General features: G+C 43.5%; 1 protein-coding gene across 1 annotated transcript; it reads left to right on the top strand.

The window, feature by feature from the left end:
- Positions 1-5,393: 5,393 nt before the first annotated feature.
- LOC144097749 (uncharacterized) lies at positions 5,394-25,524 on the top strand. The gene is made up of 12 exons (XM_077630386.1): positions 5,394-5,517; positions 6,871-6,977; positions 11,268-11,288; positions 11,373-11,405; positions 12,023-12,043; positions 12,190-12,330; positions 13,498-13,697; positions 17,474-17,550; positions 20,636-20,723; positions 21,456-21,620; positions 24,321-24,428; positions 25,375-25,524. Exons 1-12 carry the CDS (start codon positions 5,435-5,437, stop codon positions 25,522-25,524), a joined length of 1,194 nt encoding a protein of 397 aa, XP_077486512.1. The 5' UTR covers positions 5,394-5,434.
- Positions 25,525-27,649: the final 2,125 nt, after the last annotated feature.

Here is a 27,649-nt window from a genome sequence, read left to right as displayed (position 1 = left end):
ATGAATCATGACCTCAACAGGTGTGGTGGGCCGCTCTTGAAACTTATTTCTTTCATATGAAAGTGCTTGCGCAGAATGCAGACATCTTCGGAGAAATCAACGTTTATTCTTACATATAGGCTCCGTAAGAAGCGGTATTCACACGACAAAAGCAGTCACATGTGACTCAAACACAACCGCACTGCTTATTCTTCAATAGCGCATCCAAGTGCTGTTGATTTCGTTTGGAATCATTATTTTGGGCGAAATATTTTAGCACTTGTATATTTGCTTTACCGAAATATATTTTTTTTTCGAACCAGTAACGTGAAGCTCAGTTGTACCCTTTCACGTCTTTAGAGAAAAAAACAGAAATGGTTTTCTTTCTTCTACACGATGCAAGAATAGAGGAAGTGGTGGGAGCCGATGGCAATATCAAAGCGCACTCAGTTTCTATAAACTTTTCTTGCCTACTTGCATATGTCGGCCAGGTGAAAGGTCGTTAGAATAAGTTGCTGAAGTGGCGAATATCGGAACAACTGCAAGAACAGTCGGATTTTCTTGATCAACCGAAGAATGGCGGCCTCTAAATTTGTGAATTCTAATAGAGATCACTGTGCCTGAAAGGGTTAACAGCTTCCGCTGCAAAAACAGTCATCAGAAAAAATAGCACTACTTAGTGAGAGGTAAAACTGCGCTAGTAGTGAGCCCTAGAGTTCATATTTGCAAACCCGCACAAAGCAGAGGCAAGAAAAATTTATTTTCAGTGCGCTCGCACACCAGGGCATCAGAGTTCAGGAGAACACAGTGACGAATTATGCGCCCTCAGAACCTCAAATAAAACACCGCACAGAAAGCACTGCCCTGTATCGCAAAGTGAAACTGTCGTAATAAAGGGAGGGTCAAGCTTACGCGCCTTTGAGAGAAAAGATTTTCTTGCAGAAAATGATTATTTTTTCCGACCCTATCCGCCCCCTCTCCTCGTTGTCTCCCGGCGAAAAATCGACAGCACTCTTTTCAACTTGGCCACAAGAATACACAACATCCCCTATTTGCCAAAAGTAACCGAACAACTTTTTGCTTCTCAACCGTATAGTACAGCCGTTTAGTAGCGATTCTGCGAGCATATTTTGATGCTCTTGTAGTATGGTTAAACGGTATTAATTTGCTCTGAATGTTGACAGATGCGCTGTTTTGGTATTTCCTTTAGACACGCTTCTGCACATTTCATTAGTCCATCGCTCTAGCCAGATTCCACAAATGGAATCCGTTAAAGACCCAGGTGTTACTTATCACCCAGCATTAGATTGGAGCCGCCATATAAAGAACAATGTGTTTAAAAAAGAACGCGCTCTAGGCCGGCTGACAATAATCGCCAATATGAAGTTTGGAATGTGCCGAGGCACATTATAGTTACTATACAAAACCTATGTAGGACTTATACTTGAATTTGGTTGCATTCTGTTCTCTGGTAGCGCAAGCTACAAGATTCAACCCTTAATCTTACTGAAAAGCCGTGCTCTTCGTCTCTTCCTTGGTCTCCCAAAATCAGTTTTAAACTCCCTGCTTAATCTCGAAGCCCGTATCCCCGATCTAAATTCCTGCTTTCAAATACTCACGGTGCGAACTTTGCTCAGGTCGTTGGACCCGGTGACTGATGCCAGTACTCCTATTTTTGTGTCTCAGCCGGCCTTTTTCCTTTCTCATCATTGGCCACGGTATCAAATGCCACAAATTATGTTAACGCAGATTCTTTTAACACCGATTGGTGTTGATCTCAGTTCTTTGCAGTGGGTTGATGACACGCCGGCAGCAGTGGAATTCCATTTTCACCACATCTTCCCATTTCATGCGAAACGCATGCCCGCAAACATTTTGAACGTCTTCTCTCTAATTACATAGATGAATACCCTCATCATACGGTGCTTTCTACCGATTCCTCCATCAGCTGCCAAAAATCTGCAGTTGGTGTCTTTTCGCACGATTTTGCATGGAGCTATTCTGTCCGCATCCAAGATTATACTCCTATATTCTTTGCGGAGTTTTTTATTCTTGGAATGGCCGTGCACAAAATTTTGTCATGTGTCTCACGTTATTTTTCTTGCCCATTGTTTGTCAATTTTAGTCTCCCTTGAAACTTCACAAGAAAGATTTTCTGGGCCGTTTCCTACGATTCTTTGTCCCATGCACTTTGAAGGAGGTCCGTTTTGTCTGCGTCCCTGACCATGCAGCTCTTCATTCAAATGAGGTGGCTGATTACTTAGCAAGGTCAGCTCTTGACGGGTCAGTGAGGCATCCAGGCATCCCGTCCCAAATTTCAGCTTGCTGGCGATTTCCAGGTTTCAGTGGTTCCGACACATATCAGCCAGATTACGTGATCCCTTACAAAATACCACTGATTATCAGCACTTAGCATACAATTGGAACGTCCGTTCGTGTAAAACCAGGCTGTGTGAGGTATCAATGACGCTGTTGCTGTGCAGGATTCCCAGTTTGAATTTATATCTATAAAGGTGTGGGTCGACACCGACAAACCTATCAGACGGATGCGGGAAAGTTGAATCTGTAGACCACCTTCTGCTCTACTGTCCAAAGTTCGCACTTCAGAGCAAGCTTAACCTGGAGGTCCCTCTCACCAGGTTAGGGTTCCCGTTATTTCTACCAGTCTTATTATCGTTCGGTGCAAGCGCCAAAATATTTGCGTTGGGTTCAATTTGTGGGATTCACTATGATTACATATTTGCAACTCGTAGGTTGATTTGCTAATTTTGTCTTTTTTTCACCAAAATTTTGTCAGTTATTCTACTTTAAGTATTTTTCTGTCGTTTTTATTTGTACATTTTCCAAAATTCACGCTAGGTGCCAAAATTTTGCTTTAATCTCCTATGAAAATTTCCTTGTTTATGCCACCACTACTTGTCCAATCCCCTCATGTGGATGTGTGCCATGTTTTAAGAAGAAGAAGTTGGACGTATGCCGCAGCTGCTTGCCGCTACCACTTCTTGCCTTCCCCCTCCTGGCATCTTCCAAAGGCTTCAGGTATAACTTTCATTTTGTTTTCTCAGCCGTACTGAGTCCCAAGTCGAAGTGCTCAAGCACTTTGTGAGATTAGTTCATCTTTCGCTGTTACGCCACGCTGAAGGCTCGAAATGCTACCGTAATGCAGCTATCGCTACAAAAATACTATCATCACACATCACTCAAATTCGTGACAGCGCGAAACATACCAATTAGCCATAAAATGAGTGATCGAGATTCTTTTTTCCTGAGTGCAAGCGAGCCACGTTCACAGTGATCTAGTGATTCACAGTGAGTTCAAGGGATACCTCAAGGTTCGGTATTTAACGTCAGGTACGTCTAAGTTCGAAAACTTATTTGTTACAGCTTACTTTTTAGCATGAACGAAACCAGCGAAAATCTGGTACTTTGTTTGATATTCAGTGCAGCCTTCCCTGCAAGAAACTTTATTAGTTATTCCCAGCTACCTTAGTTGTCCCGAAACCATAGTGGTGATTTTCTTTCAAATATTTGTGTTCTCTCGTGCGTTCTTCCTGATAGAGAATTTTGGGTAGAAAATGCCAACCATGTTTTCTTCAATATTCGGAAAGTCACTATTTTTTCGTAGTTTCTGAGAAGTCCTGCCTGGGGGAGTAGGGGTTCATCACCTGCGAATTGGCACAAAAGCAGTATACCCTACCCACACAGAACTATAACGGCTACCCGCTAGACAGCAACAAGCAGCATCTTTGAAATTGTAAGAAAAGCGCTCCGCCGTTTATTTCAAACCACAGATGCATTATTTGAATGAAGTTCTTTTCTTCGTGATATGTTAACGTAGATAGATCGCAAACCATGAGGCAAAAAAAAAATCAAAAGTTCAAGGTGGTGGCATAAAAAACAGCAGAAATAAGGCCAAAGATAACTGCGCCTTTGAATCTCGAGCACTTTATTCCTAGCGTTTAATACCCCTGTCACCCGGGACTTCTTCACGGCCTTTGCCGTAAAGTTGTCTTGTTGCACTAAAGGAGCTCGAACGCGGTCTCCGTGAATGCCAAAAGTCGCCGCTGTGTGTGAAGCGGCGCTAGTAACATTATGAAATTAAAGCAGACGGTAGCACTTCAGCTAAGAGGATAAGACTAGTGCTTTCGTTTATGTTGGAAAAAGTAGCTATCACGATAATAAACGAGCGTTTTGAAGGTGAGAAACAAATATTTTGAAACAAAAGTTGTTGTTTTTCATCGTTCCCGGTCCGACCACGGTAGGCGCACTTTTCCGTTCGGCTCCTCGTTCTGTGTGAGAAGCTTGCTTTGTTGCCTGTGTCCTTGTGCGTATTTCAAAGAAATTAGGTTGTGCCTGGTTAGCGTAGTGCCGTAATCATGAGCGACGCACCACAAGACGTTAGAACGAAGTGTGTAATTGCCATGAAGAGCAAGCGAAGAAAAAACAGCGAAGCGAGAAGCGCGAGCACGTGTGTGTCGATGCGGCTGCTGAAAAGCGTTCAAGTCCTTTCTTAGCAGTGTAGATGTCTTAAGTCATAGCCTCCTCTACGACTAAGTGCACTGTAACGCAAAATTAACCATTAAATAAGATAAATTAGATGTTTTTACGTCTTAAAAAATAAAAATTGCGTCAATTTTTTATTCTTTGAGCTCGCTAGCTGGCGCTGCCGCCTGGGTTGCTCCTTTAAGCAACTTTAAGGCCGCTGACGGCCGCCTTTGTGGCTACGGACCTTTATCGCAAAGGTCTCGACGCTTTGCCGTGCAGATGCGCGTCACGCGCCTTAGGGGCAAAGGACCTTAATTTCTAAGGCCTTACAAGTCCCCGTGTGACAGGGGTATAAGCAACTTTTGGAACACACATTACTGCAGTTAAAGCTACAGAAAACATATTTTCTGATGCTCTACTTCATCTTTGAAATATCACTCGCTGTCCTACTATACGAGTTCATTACCCAATTTCCTCAGTCTTTGTGGTTGGGTCTAAACGTCCTGAAAGACTACTTCCGCAAGCCTGCAGTTCTCAGCAGTTTGATAGTAGCGAATGCGACCCCCGCTGCTGTATTTTTATCTCTTTAGGCGAAGCCCAACAGGGTGTAACTGCACCCGCATGCCATGTAAGCTTGAGAGTACCGAATAGAAGCCATTTATTGTTCAGTCACTTATTTTCCCCCGAAAGGTGGCAGGGGCAACTCAGTCAGGGTATATTTTATTAGACTAAATGGCATCTTGGCATTTGGTTTGGTTAGCAGAAGTCTTACATGCCGCATTTTGTTTTTCTTTTTTCAATACCTGTTAGAAAAAAAAATTTTGTTCTGACGCTTTGGCTTATTTGATTCTTTGGTAGACACGAGCAGTTGAAGGGGGAATATATGACAGTTACCAAGTAAATGCCTTACTTTTGCCTTCCAGTACTCTGGTGTGTGCGTCAACTACGGCCCATCCAACCCCTAGACACCATGGGCGAGCTGTCAGTGCTTCCTTCCGTGATGATGCGGTCCATGATGCGATCTGGTCTATCGAGGATTATAGACGACTCTGGGTAAGTTAACAAGGCGTCTTCTTCGTGATAAATATTCCACTTAGCTGAGCAGTCATAGAAGGCCGTTAAATAATTTCCTCCTGAGTTTGATTAAAGTGGTCTGGGGACATTTTTCGAAAGCAAAATTAAGAGCCGGTAAATAGCGATAAGAATTCTTTAGACCTGGAGCTATATGATTGTCATCCGTGGCGGTTGTGGCGTACTTTGTCGACGATTATTGACTTTAAATTCTGTAACCGAAAGATATCCAACTATTCTCTTGACAAACAGACCGCAATCCAGCTGGGTGTCGTGAATCTGTCGTTGGTGCTCAGAAGAAGATTAAGGGCCATCATTCATTTAAGACAAGCCTGCTAGAGCTGCGCCTGAGAGAAGAGGCTGGGGTGGATGTTAAAGAGGAGCACGATGGCTGGCGAAACGTTTCAGCGTGAACGAGTTACACTGTGATCTTGTTCGGAAACCTTCGTAGTTACGCTGCCAAACTTGTAGCTTGGCTAGTTGGTGCTTCATTCTCTCAGCTGAAAAGTTAGCACTACAAAATTGTTCACGAGCGAGACGCACACGATAACGCGCTTATGACAGCTCTTTTATGGAAGATCACTAAGTCTATGCATTCATGCAGTCACGTTGCTTAACAGATGCTTAACCGCTTGGACCTCTTCATCGTATGGCGTAGATGTACGCCGGGTAAGGTTGATGTACGCCGGGTGAAGGGACTTGAGGGGAGCACTTTTTTGCGGTATTCATTTTTTTCTTCAGAGACAAAGACCGCTATATTTAAGACTTGGGGAGGGTTCGAGTGCCAAGATATTGCGTCGTAATATCTGAATCAAAGGATGCTTAAGAAAACCGTTTCACGAGGTTAGCTGCAGCGTTAGTTATCCTAAATGTATTCAAGGCTCTCAGCTGGTATTTTTTTTCTATTCTTTCCTCGTGTGTTCTGTTTTCTCAAAGTGTCTCATGGTGTAGACAGATGAACGTAAAGACTAAACTCTGAATGCCAAAAAAAGTAACAAAATATGCCAGTACATGCTTTACTGAATTAGAATTTGATTATTTTAGTTGGCTACTCGTCAATTAATTGAGCTCTATTACGTGCATAATGTCCCCCTTGCTCTACAGTCCACCTGTAAAAAACCGCACCCACTGCTCTCTGACGTTTTTTTTTTTAATGAGAACTTACGAAGATTAAAATTGACTACATTGGCTTTAAGGCGATGTTTTCGATGAAATTGCTCTCAAACATTCTGTGGTACCAATCACTCGTGTGCAAGGTGCATTTACTATTCTTTATTTATATACTGCAATATCAATAACAATTTCATTCTCTCACAAATTACTTATTATGTTCAGTGGCCCAGAAGGCAACCCGATGCACTTCTGCACGCTATGCACCGTCTGCGTTCTGATCCTGGCCGTGTTTTCCTACGGCGTCTACTACGCTTTCATCAAGGACAAAGGTGCTCATGCGACTTCATTTTCTTAGTATGCCACAAAAATGAGCGGAAAAACGGGAGCCCGCGATGGCTGTAAGATGAACCCATTTGAATACCTTTACCTCTGCGAAGCAGGCTGCCCTCAGAGATTTCTTCAAAGCTCTTACACTGTCAGATAAGTAAGCAGATAGACGGAGTAAAAATCTCCAGCCTTAATCGAAGGGCTGGAAAAGCATATGTTAGTGTAAGAAGGAGGACAAAAAGAGATAATATACGTGTACTCCTTATTTTCCTAAACAAGGCAGGGGAATTAATAAACTCTTTGGTGGCCGCATTTAGAGCCCATGCTTATACAAGGAACATACGGCGATCGCACTCTTAACAAATACCATTCGGTACAACTCTTGCATGGCGCACGTGCTTCAAGCTTTTGGCCTAAAACTATCGATATTATTACCAGTACTGATGCATGCAAGGAGGGGAAAATAGGAGCAAACCTTTCCCCGACGCGTGACAGAGTTTACGTATCTTGTTTCGTCTGCCAACGGCGTGGAGCCACAGGTAAGTTAATAGCTACTTTCTTCTAACGATCAGTTATCGAGAGGGAAGACTTGACTTATGCAACGAATGCCTCCCGAGAAGGCGGAGCTTTGCGGAGCTCGGTTCGGAGCTCGGAGCTCGGAGCTCGCAATTACCCATGCTTGCATGGGTAATTGCGAAAATTTCGTGCAAATTCGGCCGCATGCTATGAGTATTCGATTATATAGACTTTCCCAGGAATGCAGTCGCTTCTAGCTTCTCATTATAATAATTGACACTATATGAGGAATAAAGACTTCATTGATTCGCGTATGACAATTGCAATATGTGCAAGAACGACATTTCCTATGCAGCTCATCGTTTTTCTTCATAAATCGCGAACCTTAAATGTTATCACCCTATCTATTGCTGGAATTTTGTCTCTTCAACCCACGTGCCCAGTTGTGGTCTTTGTCAAATTGTTCTTTTATTTAGAGAGGCTAGTGTTGCATATTTTCGCTGCTGAAGCTAAGTTACCGTGACTAAGAGAAAACACAATGCCGGATGAATTATTACGTTCTATGGTTGCGTCAAAAGCATTCTTGCTCCCAAATGCAAGTGATGTGGCACAGCGCATAAAAAAACCACCATACATTTTGTGCCAAACGGGAGGTGTATTTTCGGTGATCAGTAAAAACATTACCAATGAAACAGTTCAGACACGGTCGTGGAGTTAGTACGAAAAGAGATGGTACTTCTTTCGGAAGCAGGCACTGAATCTCTGATTTTAGGCCCTGATGCGATAAATCGAAAAAGTGTAAATGAAAGTCTCAACCTCGTAAATGCAAGCCGGAGAAAGGTATTTATACACATATTACATCCAGGCAGCGGCGGTTGGATTGTGACGGAGGTGAATCGCTAAAGGCCCGCACACAGCGCAAAATCAGAGCACGTTATGAATCCCAGGTGGCCGTAATTATCCAAAGCTCTCCACTGCGGCGTGCGTCGTAGCCCGAGTCGCTTTGGGGCAATAAACCCCATAAAACTGAAAATATATCTTGTATGACGTGGGACCGAAAGTCGCGCTTACATTCTTAGCTCTTTGGTTTGGTTCATCTTACTGTTTCAATTTCATGTATATACTCTTCAAGTGGTCGTATGGCAATATACGGCATATGACATAGCAGACCCGTCTTGCTACCGGGGAAATATTGCCGTTTTCTACACACGTTGAAACTACATTGCCCCCCCCCCTCCCCCGAACACTCTCTTTCATAATAATTTCTTTATTGCGGACTGTGTATTCTCGCTGATTTCATATTTGGTTCTATGTTCGATTTTTAAACATAAGAGCTACTATGCGGCCTAGTTGATATTTCATCGTAATGGTTTGGAAAGCTCTAACTGACACAGAAAGAACACACACAGCGTCCTTAGTCATGTGTGTTTGCGTGCGTCCTTCCCGTGCCAGTTCGCGCTTTCCAAAGTCTTACGAATTTAAACAGTTTAGTAATGTACAGGTCCTACCACTCCACCCCCATAACTCAGCTACAGCTTTGCAGAGGAATCTTGTACATGAGCAATTTGTTTTTCCGCATCCACATGTGGCCTGACCGTGCAGCAGACGGAAAGCGTGAAATCGTCTTGCAGACCAGTTTGCATTCTAGTACCAAAGTGTCAAGCATCTGTGCTTCACTTTTATAGCACTGGTGTGCAAGTTACAGCAGGTGTTAGGAAATCAGGAGCAGACCTCTGGAAGCTCCCGTGTTAGCGCTGTTGCTAACAGACCGGCGCCCTGACTCATTGCTTTGTTTCGAAGGCTGCTAAAGTTACTTCCGCATGCTAGTTAAATTTAGTTTTCGCGTTGAGGACGCGTTAGGAATTAGGCCGCTGGTATGTTGGCGTTAGCTACCGCGTCTCCATTTATGCGCCAACAAAATATAAAGCGCTGCATAGTTTATAACATTTTCTTAAGATGGAAAGTTCTTGGCTGCGCTTCAGATATTGAGTGGCTGATTGTGGGACTCTATTCTAGAATATTTTCTAATCAACATGCCTGCTTCGATCTCGACTGTAAGGGTGTGCTTCTGCTCCGGGTACTTACAGTTCAGTGACGCCATCGAGATTTGTGCGTCCTTGTAACACGAGATTTAACCCTAGATTTGTTCTAGATCTACAGTACGGTTTAGTGTCAAAGAAAACTTCCGACAGCTTGTCCGACGTGCCCCTCGAAGCGCCCCCTTTTATATCCAGTGAGAATCAGCGACACCAAGAGCACTCGCAGTGAGTGCAGAAGGTGTGGTCAGCCTCGCGTCGTCTGCTACGTCCCTCTGGGGGTGCTTGGCTTGCAGGGGTAGAAAATATGGAAGGAGAAGGCCGAACTAAAAATAAGAAATATTTTTTTCTTGCAGCTACGTATAAGCCTAGTATTTATGCAAAATATATTTCTTCCATTTCGATTTATTTGAAGCAATTTTTCTGGGGTACATGAGTAGAGCAGGAGAGTCATCTCCCCTCGCTGTCGCCTACTTTCTGCTCTTAAATGCAACCCACTGTTGCTGCAGTGGGCCGATCATTATGTGAAAGAATAGGGTTACTGTCCACAACACTTCAAACACACAACACACCAAGTACCCACCGAGTGTGACAGTGACACAACAAATATCAAAGCCGGGAATATGCCTTTACAGGCTGCCTGTCATTTTACATAATAATTGCCCCGCTGCAGCAAAAGAAGGTTGTTGCAGTACGTTCACAGGAGAAGTGGACGAGTACTAGGAATGTCTCTCCTGCAACACTTGTATGATGGAATAATTGCTTCAGAAGAATAGAAATTGAAGGAAATATATATCGCTGAAATACTTGTTTGTTATGTTTCTGCACGGAATATCTGGTTTTGTTTTAGTTCACCCTTCGCATTCCATATTTTTCCGCTCTGCTTTTTACACATTCACTGTACATATGTCTGGTGTCGCCGATTCACTGCGACATAGCCACACTAGGGGAAGGCTCGTTTCGCAGTAGACCGTACTGCACACCGTTTCGATGTTGGGCGAAAAATAGCTCCAACCATGCCGTAGTTATCTGCCCGAGTAGTTTATTACAACCCACTGGCTCATAACTGATATACATGCTCTCGGCACATTCGTAGTCATTCATGGCATAAACTTTTAGGCGCAATTGTAGCACGAGCCGGTGCTTCCTTGCGCAATGAATAGTAGTATAGTTCGAGGCTGCGGCGGTGTTCCGCAACCTTCCAATCCAATAGCGATTTGAACTTGACCTATTTTCATACGCATTGATATTTAGGAAGGTGCACTTGTTGCAATATTCTCTCGCTCTCAGACCACCCGAAAAATATTTCTTTGTGCCTCAGGTGTTTTTCTTTGTGTTTATGGCTGATGGTAATGAAGACCTATTCTTATTAACCATACTTTACCTATGGGTTTGGTAAAGTGGTTTCGTGGTATGCGTTTCGAAGGCATGTCACTGCACTGAAAACGTCTTTTTTCATTAAATTTTTCGTCCATTATCTTTGCACTGCATTTCTGAAATTGAATGATCAAGTCTGAATTTTCTGGGTTTTTTTTCTTTACCTTGCGATAAGTTGTATTTCCGCTGTTCTCGCCGATGCAAGTTTGCCACCTGTTGTAATAAACATGAGCTTGTCGAGCATGCCGGATATTTTTGTGCGAGTCAACGATGTTTATTCGGGTGCAAAACTTCTGTTTGCAAAAACTCGAAAAGTACCGAATAAAATTAACATTTAAACTATATACTTCTTTTTCCATACAGGTCCAAGCCACATTGACGTAGGTAATATATGAACTGACTTAAACTGTGCTACGTTTGCATATTATTTCTGGGGCCATAGGTTAATCTCTATTCCTCTGTCCGCAGAAAAGACCACCACTACCATATCGTACGAGACATGTAAGTAGGTGAAGTTAGGTTTAATTCAATGCGCACATGGACAGCAAGCAGGTGCGCCTGAATAAAATTGCTATTCTTCAGTGTGGTCGAAGACCAGATTGGTATAGCATACCTTGCGAAAATTGCAAGTGGACACTTACAGCAGTGGACTTTAGAAAAACACCTAAAATTTTATTTAGACTTAGGCGCTATACGTAAAGAGTGGTTTCCAAAAAGAAGTGCAAACTTGAAGAAAACTTTTTAAGAAGTCGTTAATAAAGTAGTAACGTTTTCGATGCCCAGTTAGTGTGAGGTCAAGTCTATTTAATCGTCCGCTAGGCATATACTCTTCTGAAGAAGCTTCCGAAAGAGAGTCACTTTGATCTAGTGGGCGCTATCGTTCAAGTAGACTGCACTCCAGTTTTCTTTCCTCTGGTTTCGCTTACAGCCGCTTCATTGTAGGTTGCGCATAAAGAAAGTGAACGTCACAGTAACCTTTCGCAACCTTTATTTAATAGTTATAAATTTGGATATAATTTCAGTTCTGGTATTTCTGTTACGTAACGAATAGGGCGAGCCTTCTTTCTGGACTTTAAATGTATTCATATCTTACATAAATGAATTCTTTGTTTTCGTAGGTAATAACCTAACCTGGACACGTAAGTCTATCCCCTAAACTCTTGAATATTAGGCTAGTGATATAAATCAATACAGAAAGGTGAACTTCTGATATTCTAAATCAATTACATATTTCACTAAATTCATCATCACTGAATCAATGACTCATTTCTTGTGCCTGCCGCAGCGACCACCGAGGAGCCCCCGCTGCTGTGCTCGTTTGACGGCAGCAAGCAATACGACTACCCGGTGCACATGTGCTCCTACATCATCTTCCTCTCGGCCACGGTTGACAAGGCGAAGCTAACAGCCGCGCCAGTTGCCGGAAGTAAGGGCCACCCAAATACATACGCCAGATCGTGCAGCTCTTCTGCATAGAATACGCATGCATCAGCGTTAGTATGCGTCTTCGCTTAGTATTTTATCAGTAAACCTTTTAAAAATAAAAATTGCTCCACATAAATAGCGCCCAGCATTAAATGTCCACATTTGTATCGAGAGCCAAAATGAGTTATAGTCGGAGCAGGTACTCTGTGAGATGGATGCAAATGCCCGACAAGCTATGATCGCCATCTTTGACATTCGTAAAAATATTTTTTTAAATGACGCTGCCAGTGCCGCAGTGTGTTTGGATCTCATTTCAGATGGCGCTTAAAGAAACCACATTTCTTCACTCGTGGACTGAGGAGCAACGCACAACATTCCTCTGTACAAAACAGACCAACACCGTGTTTACAACCACATCGGGGAATTCGCGGCGGGTGGATCAGATGGGGGTGAGAAAAGTAGGCTTAGCGCACACAGGATTACATGGAAACAAAATTTTTCAAAGCAGTTTTGTGATTTCCCAGTTACCCTACGATGGGATGTAATTTGATGTGACATTACACGGACATTTGACATTTAGCCTCCATCTGCATGCGACCGGCGTGGCCAGGATCGAACCCGCGTATTTCGTGTCATCATCGTCATCATCATCAGCCTGATTGCGCCCACTACAGGGCGAAGGCCTGTTCCATGTCTCTCTAACGCTGTCCTTTGCCAGCTGCGTCCACCGTACCCCTACATACTTCTTAACCTCATCCACCCTCCTAACTTTCTGCCCCCCCCCACCCCCCTCCCCTGCTGCGCTTGCCTCCCCTTGGAATGCACTCCGTTACCTTTAAGAACAAGCTGTTATCTTGCCTTCGCATTACATGCCCTGCCCATGCCAATTTCTTCCTCTTGATTTAGAGTAGGATGTCGTTAATCCGCGTTTCGTGTCATATTACAGCTGATATTAAGATGTAATTATCGCTCGGCGTGGAAATTTGAGCACGGTGTTACCGGAAGGATCACTAACAGTGCTATACAGATCAAGATTTGTGCCATTACCTCCTTAATCATCTTGAGTGCTGAGAGGCTCATAACGGTGTAAGTTTCTGTATGCCGTTAAAGTTTCAATGATATTCGTTTCGCAGTCCGTCTTCTCACTGTATTTGCTCTTGGTTCGCAGCTAACCAGCGATTCGAGCAGTTCAAGGCGATGACAAAGAATGGCGGAGTAAAGAAACTGCTCTCGTTCAGATACGACGACATCTCGTCACTGACCTCGAATGAGCTCGACAGAGCATTCGCCTCAGCCCGCGACTCTGTCTTCCACGGCATCGATGTCCGCTACACGCAAGGCGAAGAGCACTGGCTGAAAGTTCTGTCGGTGAGCACGTTACCGCAGTTGCTCCAGATGCGCTCAAATTGAGAACGCTGCAGAGTTGGAGTGAGCGATAAGAAAACAATTATATGTGTTGTTTCCTCAAGACAAGGCTCAAGCAGAAACTGCATTGCAGGAATGGAGGTTAAGTTATATAATAGCTCATAATTGTTGGTACCCGCACTCTTTAAAAAGGATACAGCCAGTTATTTCTCTTGGCTGCTGCATGCGCCACCACAATCGATCACTTTTGTTATTTCAGCTCGAAAGCGTGGTTTGTCCCCATGGCTATTTTCGCACCTTGAAGAATCCGCCGCCACCGGCCGTTTCTATCCAAGGCCTCTGCGTACTCAGCGTCTCTCACCGCTTTTGGTCGTTTGCGCGCTAACGAGTTAAGGCGTTTTATTTTTTTGTGTGTGTTAAGCAGTGGGCGTTGCCTCCTTTGCTACTTTTTTCTGCTTGACGGGGCGTAGCGCTCAATCGGCCTTCTTCAGCCTTTCAAACGCATTCAGCCACCTTGGCCGCCTTCTCACCTTCTTGGGCTGCTACATTAAGCTGCAATTGGCAACATAGGCAAAAGGTGCCATTTCGTGAATTATGCGGTTCCATAGCAAGGAGACCGGGGCTGTACAACTACGGCCGCCGGGAGCATTTGCAAACGCTCGAAGAACTGACAAAAACCACGACATCGGCAATTAAGCCTGTTGGAACTGGAATGAAGCACTTCAAAACATGCAACGTCAGATAATATGGCGATGACCGGGTGGCCTCGATGGCATAAAACGAATATTGTTTATCTGCAGTAGCGTTGGTTTGAATCTTGCTTGGGAAGATGCTCTGGGGAAGTTTTCGTTTCCTGCTGTGCATTTTTTTGGCGGAAAACGTTTGCATCGTTCAGGAACCTTGGAGTTAAATTACATCATTTTCTTTAACATCGACTTCACCGCGGTTTCGAAATGCTGCTCGACTGAGTGGTTGAGATTGGGATCTACAATAATCGGACACATTTAAATGTTTAGACCAGGACGCCGACTGTTTTCACTACGCGATTTTCTTGTAAAGTATATGCGCAGACCAGCATCTGCAGTTTGTGGCCGTGTCAAGGGCATGAGGCCAAAGATGTTCCGTTTATCAGGAGTTTCGATTAAAGAGAGAAGGTTCAGGATTTCGCAATCCATTCCGCGCTGCTTGGTCCCGACGAGGCAGGTGTGCGCGCATTTGGCAATCTCCGCGGAAGCGGATCTCAAAGGCAAAATCTAGATAATAAAGAGAACGGTACACTATGGGCACAAACTTTATTGCACAAAAGCAGTAAGCAGTGAACTTTTTTTTTTCAGCACACTACTGAAATTTAAAAAAAAATGTCAATAGTCCACTCATTCCGTCGAAATCAGAGGGAACTGCAATTTACTGGCTTCTGAAAAGGAACTTTATGTTTGCTTGTTTTAGCTCTCGCAACCGTTTTCTTTGGATGGCGCCACCCACAATAGACAGGCTGCTCACTGCTGCAAAATTTTGGGGAGCCGTCTTGCTCGCCAGTCCGCGCATGCTGTCGTGTCTGCAGCGGCAGCCTCCCCTGAAACGGCACGACGCACTATGCCATTCCGATCTTTAAATCCAGTCAACCAACCTTCGCTGCACGAGAAACCTTCGATGCCGAGCTGCAGAACAAATCCTTCTGCTTGCGCGTGAATGAGTGGCCCGCTGATCGGAATGTTTTCACTGCGGGCTCTCCGCAGCCAAACCACCAGGCACTTCTCCAGATCTTCGTGGTTGGCCACCCGCAGTCGTTTTCTTTGAGGGCCAAAGCGTGACGTCCCGAAAGCTTGCCGCAGCTTATCCTTGTCCTGAAGTATCCTCGTGAGGCTGCTCTTGGGGACAGCGTAGTTCGTCGCAAGCGCTGTTTTTGTGAAGCGGCCACTCTGGAAGTCGTTGATTATCTCTACCTTCCTTTCTAACGTAAGGGGATTGTGAGGTCGCTTCTGCGCTACCATCGGATGGTGACTTCGCGACGAAATGTCGCAGATGACGCTCAACAGCGGATGTAAGGCTTAAGCCTAGATGAACACAACTGCAAGCACACCATGGCAGAAAGCAAGCGATGCGGTTGCAGTACGTGAGAAAACCGGAAACGTCCAAAGACGGCAATCGGAAAAAGGAGATGGGGGGGGGGGGGGGGGGCAGTGATGTGTACCGCGATTGGGCTGCGCGTTCACGTCAAGTTGCGGTTTCGAGCCTATTTTCGGTTCCGTTTATACGGTGGTCGGAAAATTTTTGTTCGGATTAACGAGATTTTTTTACATTGCCTTGATACAAAACCAACCAAATGCGATGCGTTTGTTAGATTTAAGAGTTGTTTCCGTTTAACCGACTTCCGTTTATCGAGATTCTACTATGTCATTATGACGCGAGTCTGTCATAGTTAAGGGAATTGTGCCGTTTTGGTCGCGACGCAAGAGGCTATCGGCAGTGATTATTCTTTGCGGTTTTGAACGGTTGAAGCAGCACTTGTTCAGCGCAAGGTCTCTATTGTTAAGAACCTCTTCGCCTACTTACAAACAAGAAATGTTCGCCGATAAGTTCCGGACTGCAGTACTAGCAGCGACTCGGATACCTGCTGGTAGTATGTGGCCATATATAACCCATATATTACTAAAAGCCCTGTCGCAGCTGCGTGTTTGGGTGTAGGCTGTGGTAATTGTATTGTACCTGTATTTCGTATCATTGTTTTTTGGTACGTACACATCTTATTCCTGCCTACAGGATAAAAACAATTAGGTACATTCCTTCGCGGGCGTTTGGAAAGCTTTAGCACCGCTTGCTTATCCCCAATACGCACGACCTGCAAGTCCACTGGAAAAGCGCCAGCCTTTAAAGCGTCTGCATGCATGCTCTTTGTTATTCTGAAAATTAAGTGTGGATGAAATATATCTGTTCATATCGTGAAATATCAAAGAGCAGGCGACGTAAAAAACGTTTTCGCTAATCTCCCTTTAACGCCCGCATCTGAAACCTTGCGCATAGTACAGGTCACCCTCGAGACAAAGAAAGGACTCCTTTTATGCAACACGCTCAATAAAAATGCACTATATTTTAGTGTGCGCGGCAGAGTTAAAATTAACGTTCCAAGATTGCACCCAAGTGGTGTGCCCTGCCGTGAAAACTTGCAATAGACCACGCACCTTGTGAAGAAAATAAGGGAGAGATTTTTGATCTCTTACTTCGATTTAAGCTGATTGTAGCTAATAACCTTAAATATCTTGGTTAAATCTGCCACAGTCATTCAGTGGCTTGGGCGTTCGACTGCTGATTCCAAGGGCGCGTGACTGAATCTTGGCAGTGGTGGCCGCGTTTAGAAGGCAGCAAAATCCAAAAACATCGGGGTTTTGTGCGATGTGTGGGCATCGCAGGTGGTCTAAATCAATCCAGAGCCCTCCAATATAGCGTTACTTATAGCTCACGTGTTTCTTATTGTAGGGATCTTTTGCTGTGCTAAGGGACGACACAGAGAGAAGACAACAGCACACCGCTGTCCTGGTGTTTTCTATGTCGGTCTTGTCCCGTTTCGCTGCATAAGACCCTTATAAGGCTACGAACCAACAAGGCTAGCGTTGAGACTTCCTCGGTACGTTAAACCAGCAATCTGAAATTCATTTTTTCTTCCTTAAGAACAGCAGCTGCCCTGCAACTTTATGACATACGATATTGGATCCCTAAGCTATGAGCTGCTCACAGTCATATCGGAAGCCGCGAAGAAAAAATTCGCTTTTTTGTTCCCGCAGGAAATCCGGCAACTTGCTGATAAAAATGGGTACCTTATTCACGTTGTGTTTGACAAGCCCAACAAAGTCGAGTTGAGGTAAGAAAATTCTTGGTTTCATTTAGACTGACCTCCCATGAACTTTAGCATAATGTTCATGGGATGTTCTCGACATGTGGATGTAGAGGCAGTGCTTATATTGAGCGCCTTTTGTTAAAAGTTGTCTCATTTATCTTCTTTTTCACCAACTGGTTCGCATTATCCAAGACTATATTTATTCGTAACATTTGCACTCAATATGAAGAAAATAAGGAAGCGTGAGCAAGAGCTCAGAGAAGCGCTTCATGAGCTACCGACATTAGCATTTTCTTAGCCTTCGCTTATGTTGATTTCAGCATCTACACATAACTTTCTAGGTTGTAAATTGTGCGCACGCCGTCTCAATCCTGCACGGTTTGTTGCGATTGGGATTGAGATCAAAAACACGGTTTTTATGAAGTTATCAATGACGTTTGCTACCTGTACTGCCCTATTTTTTCAGCGATTTTCTAACGATGGTCAGCTCCTCTTACAGCCTGTTTGCTTTACGAACGCACAAGTCACATTCGAAGAACATGTCCTTTTCCGTGTATTGCGCAGCACCTACTATGCAACAAGAAAATTGTTCTGCATGAGAATTACAATTATATTTTTGAACCTTGTAAATAAATTGCATGGGTTAAAAAACTAAATTACCATAAGTGTCATAGGCATGTAATCTTTAGTTCGTAGCCTACCTATATATCTCAACTTCGGGCACCGGCGTTTCATTTATTAGGACATGAAAATAAAAACAGTTTACATGGAATACAATCTTCGCTATGAGTGCTGAAAAAAAAACCACCCCGTGTGGCTTCCTTCAAAGGAAGCTGAAATGATTTTTCGAGAAATTCAGATGATTCAAGGATTCGAATATATGAAGCTTCTTAGTGAAACATGCCAAGTAGTTTTGTGCTAGCGTGTAAAATTGCGACGTAATTGCAGCTTAAAACAGCGATGATGTTTAGGCTTCTCCTCACTGCATTCTCTTTATGGCGTTTGGCTTCTTCTCATGACAATAAACTCGTGATGACGCTACTGTCACCGAGATTTAAAGTTTCCACTTCCTTCGCCTACATGCTACCAGGCGCCGTCCGACGCTACCAAGAAAAGCTTCGTGTTCTTTACCTTCGGTGGCGTTGGCTTTCTTCCTTCTAGAAAACCGTTACTTCATTTTAAACGTAGTTCCGCCGTACATGACGTCTTCACTGGGGCTCCACCCTCAGCTGCGTACTGCGGAGAAGCCTGATTGCCTACGCGGCTTCATTCGTTGATTCCGTCACCATTTCAAACGCTAGCACACAAATACTTCGCACTCCTTACCTGGAAGTTTCACGCATTCGACCTCTTTAAACTCGTTAAATTAGAAAACATCTTCTGTTGCCCTTTAAGGCATTTCTAGCCTAAACAGGCGAAATTCGATGCATCAAGTTTCCTTTTTTACGTTTTTATGTCCGCACACATATGCCGGTTTTTACGAAGCGCGCTGTAATAAACATCGATGCTGAGGTTTTCAGAACAAAACAGCAAGTGCAAAGGTTCGCTACCTCTAACGCCCTTAAACCCTTCATTCATTCTGTGGGATTTGTGTCGTGACGTGGGGAGTAAACAGGTCTTGGTGCGTCATGTGAACTTTGAGAACATGAGTGGATACTGGACATAAGGAGCGGCAGGCGCTAAAAATTAATTGCAGGAATGATGTCATGTACGGCTGTTTTTGGAAGACGTAATACTGGTACAAACTGCACGAATAGACATTTACTCTTTCAGACTAAAACTCTACCAACAATGGTTACTAATCAGGCACAACCATATAGGGAGCTGAGGCCGCACAGTAATACCTCAAGAAGGAGCTCTAGTTGCAACAAATGACAATTCTGCAGAAGAATCACCCCAAGCAAAATGAATAAGCCATCTTGTGAACGTTGGTGACGACACATTAGCACACGATGTGAGGGTCGCATTAAAGCCTATGTTAGTGATAGGATGTTAATACTATGCATCATCCGTCCGGTGGTCTAGTTTACCTTGAAGGTGCATTAATTATCATGACGAGGGTAACGATATTGCTGTGCAATTTGGGGAGGCTTGCCTCAGCTACTAACTGGAGCATGAAAGCAACTCATCGTTTTTTTAAGTTATTTCCTCGGGAAGCATATCATTGCTATGTTCGAGAAGAACGGACCCTAGCCAAGTAAGGGCTAAATCTCTGAAGGCGCACAAGCCCATAGCCATCGATAGTTTCCTACTTTCAGAGGGGTTCTGGGGAGGAAACGCCATCGAGTTGCGTGGAACTTTCTGCAAACTTTGGCCTTTGCCTGTGAGCGGAAATTCCTCAATGGACACGCGTAGAAGGGAAAGGAGAACACATGTTTGTGGGCTGCTCCTTTTACAGTTTTGAAATGCGGACAGCACGCACGCTTCGAATACCGCTGGGGAGCTGAAAGCGTAGAGCAAATACTGCCTCGTCATGAGACAAATGCTGTGCAGGCCGCATGTTTACTACCCTCTTCTTTCTTCAATGCCATGGAAATATTCCGGCTGTTTTTCTTGGAGTGAAAAAAGGTAACTCTTTTTAAGGCAGAGTATTCCTGCTTTGTTGGTGAAGTGATATTAAGACGATTTCGAAAACACTTTTCACGTTGGAGATAGGATATCAGCGCCGAACTCACACACAACTGTCTTGGTAGCAATACTATGCCGCCAAGGGTGTTTTGAATATACATGAGTGAAAATAATCTTCGAAAAATTATTCACAGCAACTTTAACCCCGAAAACTGTTAGGAGCTTGCAGATTCATGTCAAGGGTCCTTGCAGATATTACTCCTAACACCACTTCTTTTTCTGTGGCTTTGGCAGAAAGTATACAACAGAAATATAGAAAACAGAATCATCACTGAGTGGACTCCATGCTTTTAAAAACTTGGGGTGCCACTCCCTGACTTTTCTATCTAAATATACATGAACACAATTATTGAATCATAAAATGAAGAGACAAATCTCGAAACATTAGAATGATCTGCAGTTTCTCTGCTCATATTAAGGGTTAAAACCAAAATTTCGCCCTTTAAGATCAGTTTCGCTTTTTTGTCGTTTCTCTCCACAGCCTGGTGCACATTGCTTCATTGCGTGTCTACACTTCGCTTTCGCAAGGCCCTTATACCGCTTCTGCCATTCAGCCCAAGACAAAAATTGTAAGTTTGCATGCTTTCTGTTATAGTGGTGAAATTTCTGGGAATCCTTGCACATAAACAGACATGTCAAAATATCGTTAATACATGGTATGCGTCATGGTCGCATCAACGTTTTCGATCTTTTCTGAGTGACATTTGGGAGACAATAAGGGAGTGAAGGAGGGTGTTATATGCTTCACATTCAAAATCTATGCTGATGCTTAAGTAGATTTAAGAGTAGAATGCTTTAGCACGAAATATCGCAATTGATGCAGCTTCTGTTGCAGCATCTACGTCTGTTTGTTCAGTTTTTTTTTTTTTTGCAAATGTCTCGTCATTAACCACACTGTTCGGAACACTAGATGCAGTAGCAGGTCAAGAATTCTCACTGTAGGGAAAGTCAGGTGTACGCAGTTAAGCAAGTGACTGCGCAGTACAATCCTGCGCGTGCCCTTGTTCTCTTCATGTTCATGTTTGTATAGCATGGACCCTTGCTTAGCAATAGCAGGTATCCCCTATGCGGTGACGGTGCCGACATATGTATATCCCATTATTTGTAATTATTCATTTCGATTTTCTGGTTAGGTCGCTCGCTACACGTGGGCAGGTTTTGATAATGTCAGAATGCCACGTGACCTCCCGACCAGTCACCTAATTGCGTTTTGAACATCATTGTAGCCTTGGAGTGACAACTGTAATGTTGTGGCAATAAAATCAAAAATCAGCATAAAGCACAGCCGACATGTTCTGCAGGAGAAGACCGTGGAAGAATACACGGCGGCGCTTGGAGGCAGCGGCTCCCAGATAGCCATGAGCGCATGGCACTGCATCGCCTTCAGTCTGGCCGCGGTCTCCTTCAAGGCTTCCGAGTACTTCGGGGACCTCGCAGTGGGAATCGCCAAGCTCGAGTATTGCGAGGTATGCCATCGTGTTCAGAAATCTCAGAGAAAGAAAGACAGCAATCCGAGTAAACTCTTTTCACACGTAGAAGTTAGTTCGTAATAGTGCTCCAAGAAATTACAAGTTGCCTTTCTATTATCAGGCTAGACGCGAACTGGCTATCTGGTTACAAAGCAGCGCAGCCGCAAAATCAACGACCTTACAATCATACACAACTATCGCGAAGGCACCTATTGTTCGGTAATTTGCCGCTCGGTAGCACTTCGAAACAATGACGAGCATTTGAAATGAAAAAATATAATTGTAAATGTTACCGCATTTCTTGTGTGTTAAAAACTGAAGCTTCTGCTTAACTATAGTCGGGAAAACAATTTTATGTAACCTGTGTTTTTGTGGCCTTTTTGGTTCTATTTAAGCGCTTTGATATGCAAAGGTAGCAACCTGTAGTGTCTATCCTTGAGGCAGAAAGAAGGTGCTTTAAACAAGATTTTTTATGAGTTCTTACCCTGCGCGTTTTTTTCTAATTTTCTGTAAAAAGACCCACGAATGGCTGAAACCAAGAGTCTAGAGTGTGCTTGATCTTTCATATCAGAAAATAAACTCAGAAGCTCTAGCTTATTAATGCTTTCCTGAATTCCTGTGCATCTTTCCGAGCAAAGTTTTATTTGGACCTAAACGCTGCCGGCGTTCTGTAGTGTTTCGTATTCTGGACACCGAAGATTTTAGATTTGTCGTTTTCCTGTCGTTCGCGCAATCTTTTTATTACACACACACACGCACACGCACATGCACACGCGCGCACACGCACACACGCACGCACACGCACACACACGCACACACGCACACACACGCACGCGCACGCACACGCACACACGCACACACACGCACTATGTATATGTATCAGAGAAGCCAACAGCCACAGAAACCAAGGAGTATATGGGATATTTTTTTAATTAATATTATTTGTGGCGTTGACGAATGAAGATTATTTATTGAATATTTTGTTGCTTTAAAATAGATTAGGAAAGCAGAAGGAAAAGCAAACACATGCCGCCGGAGGGAACCGAACCCACGCCCTCCGAATTACGCGTCCGGTGCTCTACCGACTGAGCTATGGCGACGGTTGTCAACTCTCCAGCTTTTCTAGGGTATTTAAGTTTAGGGTTGACCTAACCTTGAGAGTGTTCACCAGCGCCACCCTCGTCCATAAGCGGCGGACGTAGTACGTCCTGTATTACCGCTAGTGTGACGTGGAGGGCCATCGAACGGCGAGGGTGGAAGCTATGTAGGCAAGCGAATTAAGCAGTCAGGCAAGGCCTGCTTAATTGCTTATTGAGGGCTTCGGGTCTGGCAGCCCTGATGCCTTAGGAAGCATAAGATGGTTCTCACAGAGCTTCCACCCTCGCCGTTCGATGGCGTTCCACGTCACACCAGCAGTAATACAGGACGTACCACGTCCGCCGCATATGTACGAGGGTAGGGCTGGTGAACACTCTCAAGGTCAGGTCAACCTTAAGCTTAAATATCCCCGAAAAGCAAGAGATTTGACTACCATTGCCTTATATTAGTTGGTAGAGCACCGGACGCGTAATTCGGAGGTCGTGGGTTCGGTTCCCGCCGGAGGCTTGTGGTTGTTGTTTTCTTCTGCCTTGCTAGTAAATTATCTTAAAGCAAAAAAACAATAAATAACAATCTCCATTCATCAACACCACAAATAATAATAATAATAATAAATATATATCCCCTGTGCTCCTTGGTTTGTGTTGCTTTTGGATTCTCTGATACTTATAACGAGCCCCTCAATTTCAAGAAGTACTTCCCTTGCCTGCTTTATATATATATATATATATATATATATATATATATATATATATATATATATATATATATATATATATATATATATATATATATATATATATATATATATATATATATATATATAGGTCGTGGGTTCGGATCCCACCGGCGGCATGGTTGTTTTTTCTGCTGCTTTATAGGTAATTTTCTTTAAGCGATTTTTTAATCTAAGTATTATTATCCCACTGATAAGCATATCACATTAATAATAAGAAAATTAACGTTCCCCTATGCACCTTGGTTTCAGTGACTGTTGGCTCCCTTCATAAATTTGTCAAACGGGCCCCTCATTTCCTTTAACTTGTATGCTAATAGCTTAACGAGGGTCTCGGTTCTGGCAGTCTTGATGCCATAGGTAGCATAAGAGGGCTGTCGCACAGTTTCCGCCCTCACCGTTAGATGACGTTCTACGTCACGCTCGCGGTATTACAGGACGTGCTACGTCCGCCGCTCTGGTCGAGGGTGGCGCTGGTGAACACTCTCAAGGCTCGCTTACACACAGTAAACATAAATACCCACGAGAGCAGCAGATTGGACAGCCGTCGCCGTAGCTCAGTTGGTAAGAGCACCGGACGCGATATTTGGAGGTCGTGGGTTCGGATCCCACCGGCGGCATGGTTGTTTTTTCTGCTGCTTTATAAGTAATTTTCTTTAAGCGATTTATTAATCTAAGTATTATTATCCCACTGATAAGCATAACACATCAATAAAAAAAATTTATCATTCCCCTATGCACCTTGGTTTCGGTAACTATTGGCTCCCTTCATATATATATATATATATATATATATATATATATATATATATATATATATATATATATATATATATATATATATATATACCTTTTTATTTCAGTTCAAGCGTGAAAATGCCGAGAAGGCTGATAACGACGAGTCATATTTTGTGAAATCATCAACTTCAAGCATTGTCGTCTTTGAAAAGGAGAAAGAATTTGGGGAAAAGGTAAGCTCACAGAACGATACGGTTACCTCGTCTATGAGCGCGTCCTTATTGGTGTAATGGTAAACACGAGTCCTCTAATTCCTGATCATCTCATCATAGCCACTAAACGCGCATTCACTTCTGTGCTGGCCTGTGCCTTGGAATGGCGTACGGCAACTAGAAAATCAATTAGCGGTGAACTGCCAATAGCTTACATCCAACCTTGTCACTAGTGAGCAAGGAATGCGAGTGGGCGCTGCCCCTCAAAAAAAGGAGGAGGGGGGTTAACAGAAGCGCTATTCCGCGCACGCATGGCATGTTGACTAACCTCTCAAAGCTTATCAATTCCAGAACGGTCTTCGTCCGAAGGCGCCTCTCCTCGATTGCTTTGAGGGACATGAGAGTTCGCTGTGTTTCCTTAGTAGCCTCAAAATTTGAAGGATGTATTCTGCTTCTCGAAATGCGTAAAGCCGTAACCTAGGGCTACTCCCGCTGACCTTTACGGTTTCACATAGCGGTTCACAATCATGAAAACCCCTGTTCGTTTTCCGCTTCAGAGTAATGAATTATTAATGAGGAATGTTAAAGTAGGCGCATATGAGCGTGAGTGCGCAGCAACTACCATGACAAACTCAATGAACGGCATGATTGATTGGCCTACAAGCAATTGCTGAACGTTATTAAGGTTCCTTAAAAAGGGATGTTTACCATAACCCCACCCTTTAACTCCTGTTTATGTACTACGCCCTTTATAAACCCCCTTTCTTTTTTGGAAACTTAGGTTAGCCAACCGAAACCGTTCACTTGGTGACGTCTCTCCATTCCTTGCCTATCTTCCTCGTGCTAAGAGCGAATCAGTTTCTTCTCTGCGCTCGTTGATCGTGATGCTGCGTCTGCTGCGCCATTTGTTTTTTTTATTAAACGCTTACCACGCGTTCTTATTCTCCTCCCAATGTACCATCCGCAGGTGAAGATGGTCACTAAGCTAACTAAGCCATGCGTGCTCCTTGATGACGTTTACTACGACTACCACGACTGCAGGTGCGACAACAAAAACTTCAAGTTGCTGCGCGCCACCCGCCGAGTCCTCTGGGGGAGCACAGTCAGTCGTCCTTGAGGACTGTTCATTTCCACGACCACAGCAGGGACCCTACACTTCAGTGCGCAGCCGTCTTCGTGCTTTTATTGTTGAACAAATTATAAACCACTGAGTAGGGCGGAACATAAGCCGGGTACTACACCCACATTGTTGTAGGAAGGTGCTCAGCAGAAGTTACTATTTTTAATGTTCCTCCGATCTGCAGACATGTAACGAGGAGGAGCGTATATTGCTGTTCATGAATTTTTGCGCAGGACGATATGGGTGTTCTAATTTTTCATTATTTTTGTCCTCGGTTTTACTGCTTTAACAATTTCTCTAGTTAATACTTCACTGCAAATACTCTTATTATGACTGTGCCCACACTTTTAAAACTGAAAAGATAAAAAAGAGGTTGTGTTGGCCTGCTTCTCGTTCAGCAGAAAATATTTCTCCGGAAATCGCTTGACTCAAGCGTTACACTGGTTTCTTCCCAATACTAAAGATACAGCTTTTTAACTACGCACCCAATTATTATTATTCAATGATTTAGAGAGCACCCAAGCACAGTAATACAGTGCAAATCGAAATAAAAATGCGGGAAATAGGCCTTAAAAACTAAGGCGTATATACACAATGCCTGTACGAGAGATATCTCCAGGAAGCTCGACTGGCGGTTGGTTGATGCAAGCATGTTTTGGATTTGTTTTCCACTGTTTAATCACTTGTTAAGTGCAGCAGCAATATTATGGGCTACGCGATGATTTCCAGCTTTCTGAAGCGGAGCTACTTACTTCCATATCATAAGCGGCAGCCAACAGGTCTAACATGATCATGCATTTCAAATCTATTCATGATCAACTCCGCTGACTGGCTCTGTGGCGCACTCAAATTACAGCCGCTTTTTTTGTTTCAGCTTTATTTAGGTTTTCTCAACAGGCCTTGTTTTGTAGATTGCTGTAGGACTTTGAGCGCAAACTTTCCATTTCTACTTTTTTGCAGCTGCACTGTGGTATCAGTTAGGTTTGTTACTGTGGTACTGGCGTCCCGAAATAATGCAAAAATTGTCAGTTTTATGACTAGAGTATGTTCTTGGTATCACTTGAGAAAACGCTTGCGAATTATTTTATGAACATCAACCGGAACAAAGTGGCCATTATATTATTGTTTCCTTCATTTCTGCCACAACAGTAGGATGAATGTATAACGTTCGAAGATTTAAAACAAGTCTAGAGCCACGCGCCAGAAGTATGTACATTGGCTGTAAGGTATAGAATTGTGCCCTTTTAATAGCGTCCACTGTGATATTTAGAGGCGGGGTTTTTTATAGCATTGAATGTGGTCCAGCTTAACGGTTGCATTATGCTACTTGTTATACAGGATTTTATTCATTAATTAAAAGCTCATATTGCAATATATAGATTTAGAAAAACATATCTCCAGAGGCTCGGTAAATATTATTTTTTTAGGAATATCGCATTGAAGCTTGTATTTGTCTGAATCATCGATATATTGATTTCTCCCTCCTTCCAAAGCCTTACCCAGTTACCTTTCTCGCCGCAAGTAAGCTTTGTCTCCTGTTTTCCTGCATCGCACGCCTACGGTTTTCTCCTCTTACCACTGATCGTGCTGGCCATCCAGACACTTTGCTACTCACAGCCACAAGGCATTGTGGTGCCCACATCTCAGAAAATCCTACCGCTTTTAGGCCCAGTGTCCGGGATACAGATAGTGTTCTTATTCGAGGTATTCAACTATACATTGCTAGAAGTAAAAAATAGCGTCCTGCCAGATCATATAGAACTGGACATGCAGAGCCGAGTTTCAGCCTGCAGGAGGGAATAAGGTCATTCATTAGCATATTAAATTTCACAACACTTCGCCTTATTTTCTTCTACAAAATCACACCTTTCTGCAGTGGTGGTACTTTTTTTACTGCAAAAGGAACACTTTCTTTAATTTACGTATATTTACTGATTTCCGAGGTATTTTCGCGCCAGCTTTGCGCAATAGCAACACATTAGCGCTTCTAATCACGTACGACTAATTGAGGGGAGGCTTCGGAAACATAGCTACCATACTACAATTTTTCAAATCCATATAACGGCCCTTTCTGATCACGGGCCCTATCTAAAATTACGAACCGGTTTTTTAGAAGCGCTTT

The sequence above is a fragment of the Amblyomma americanum genome, chromosome 7 (assembly GCF_052857255.1).
Source record: "Amblyomma americanum isolate KBUSLIRL-KWMA chromosome 7, ASM5285725v1, whole genome shotgun sequence".
Lineage (NCBI taxonomy): Eukaryota > Metazoa > Arthropoda > Arachnida > Ixodida > Ixodidae > Amblyomma > Amblyomma americanum.
This window is presented reverse-complemented; position numbering and strand designations above follow the sequence as displayed.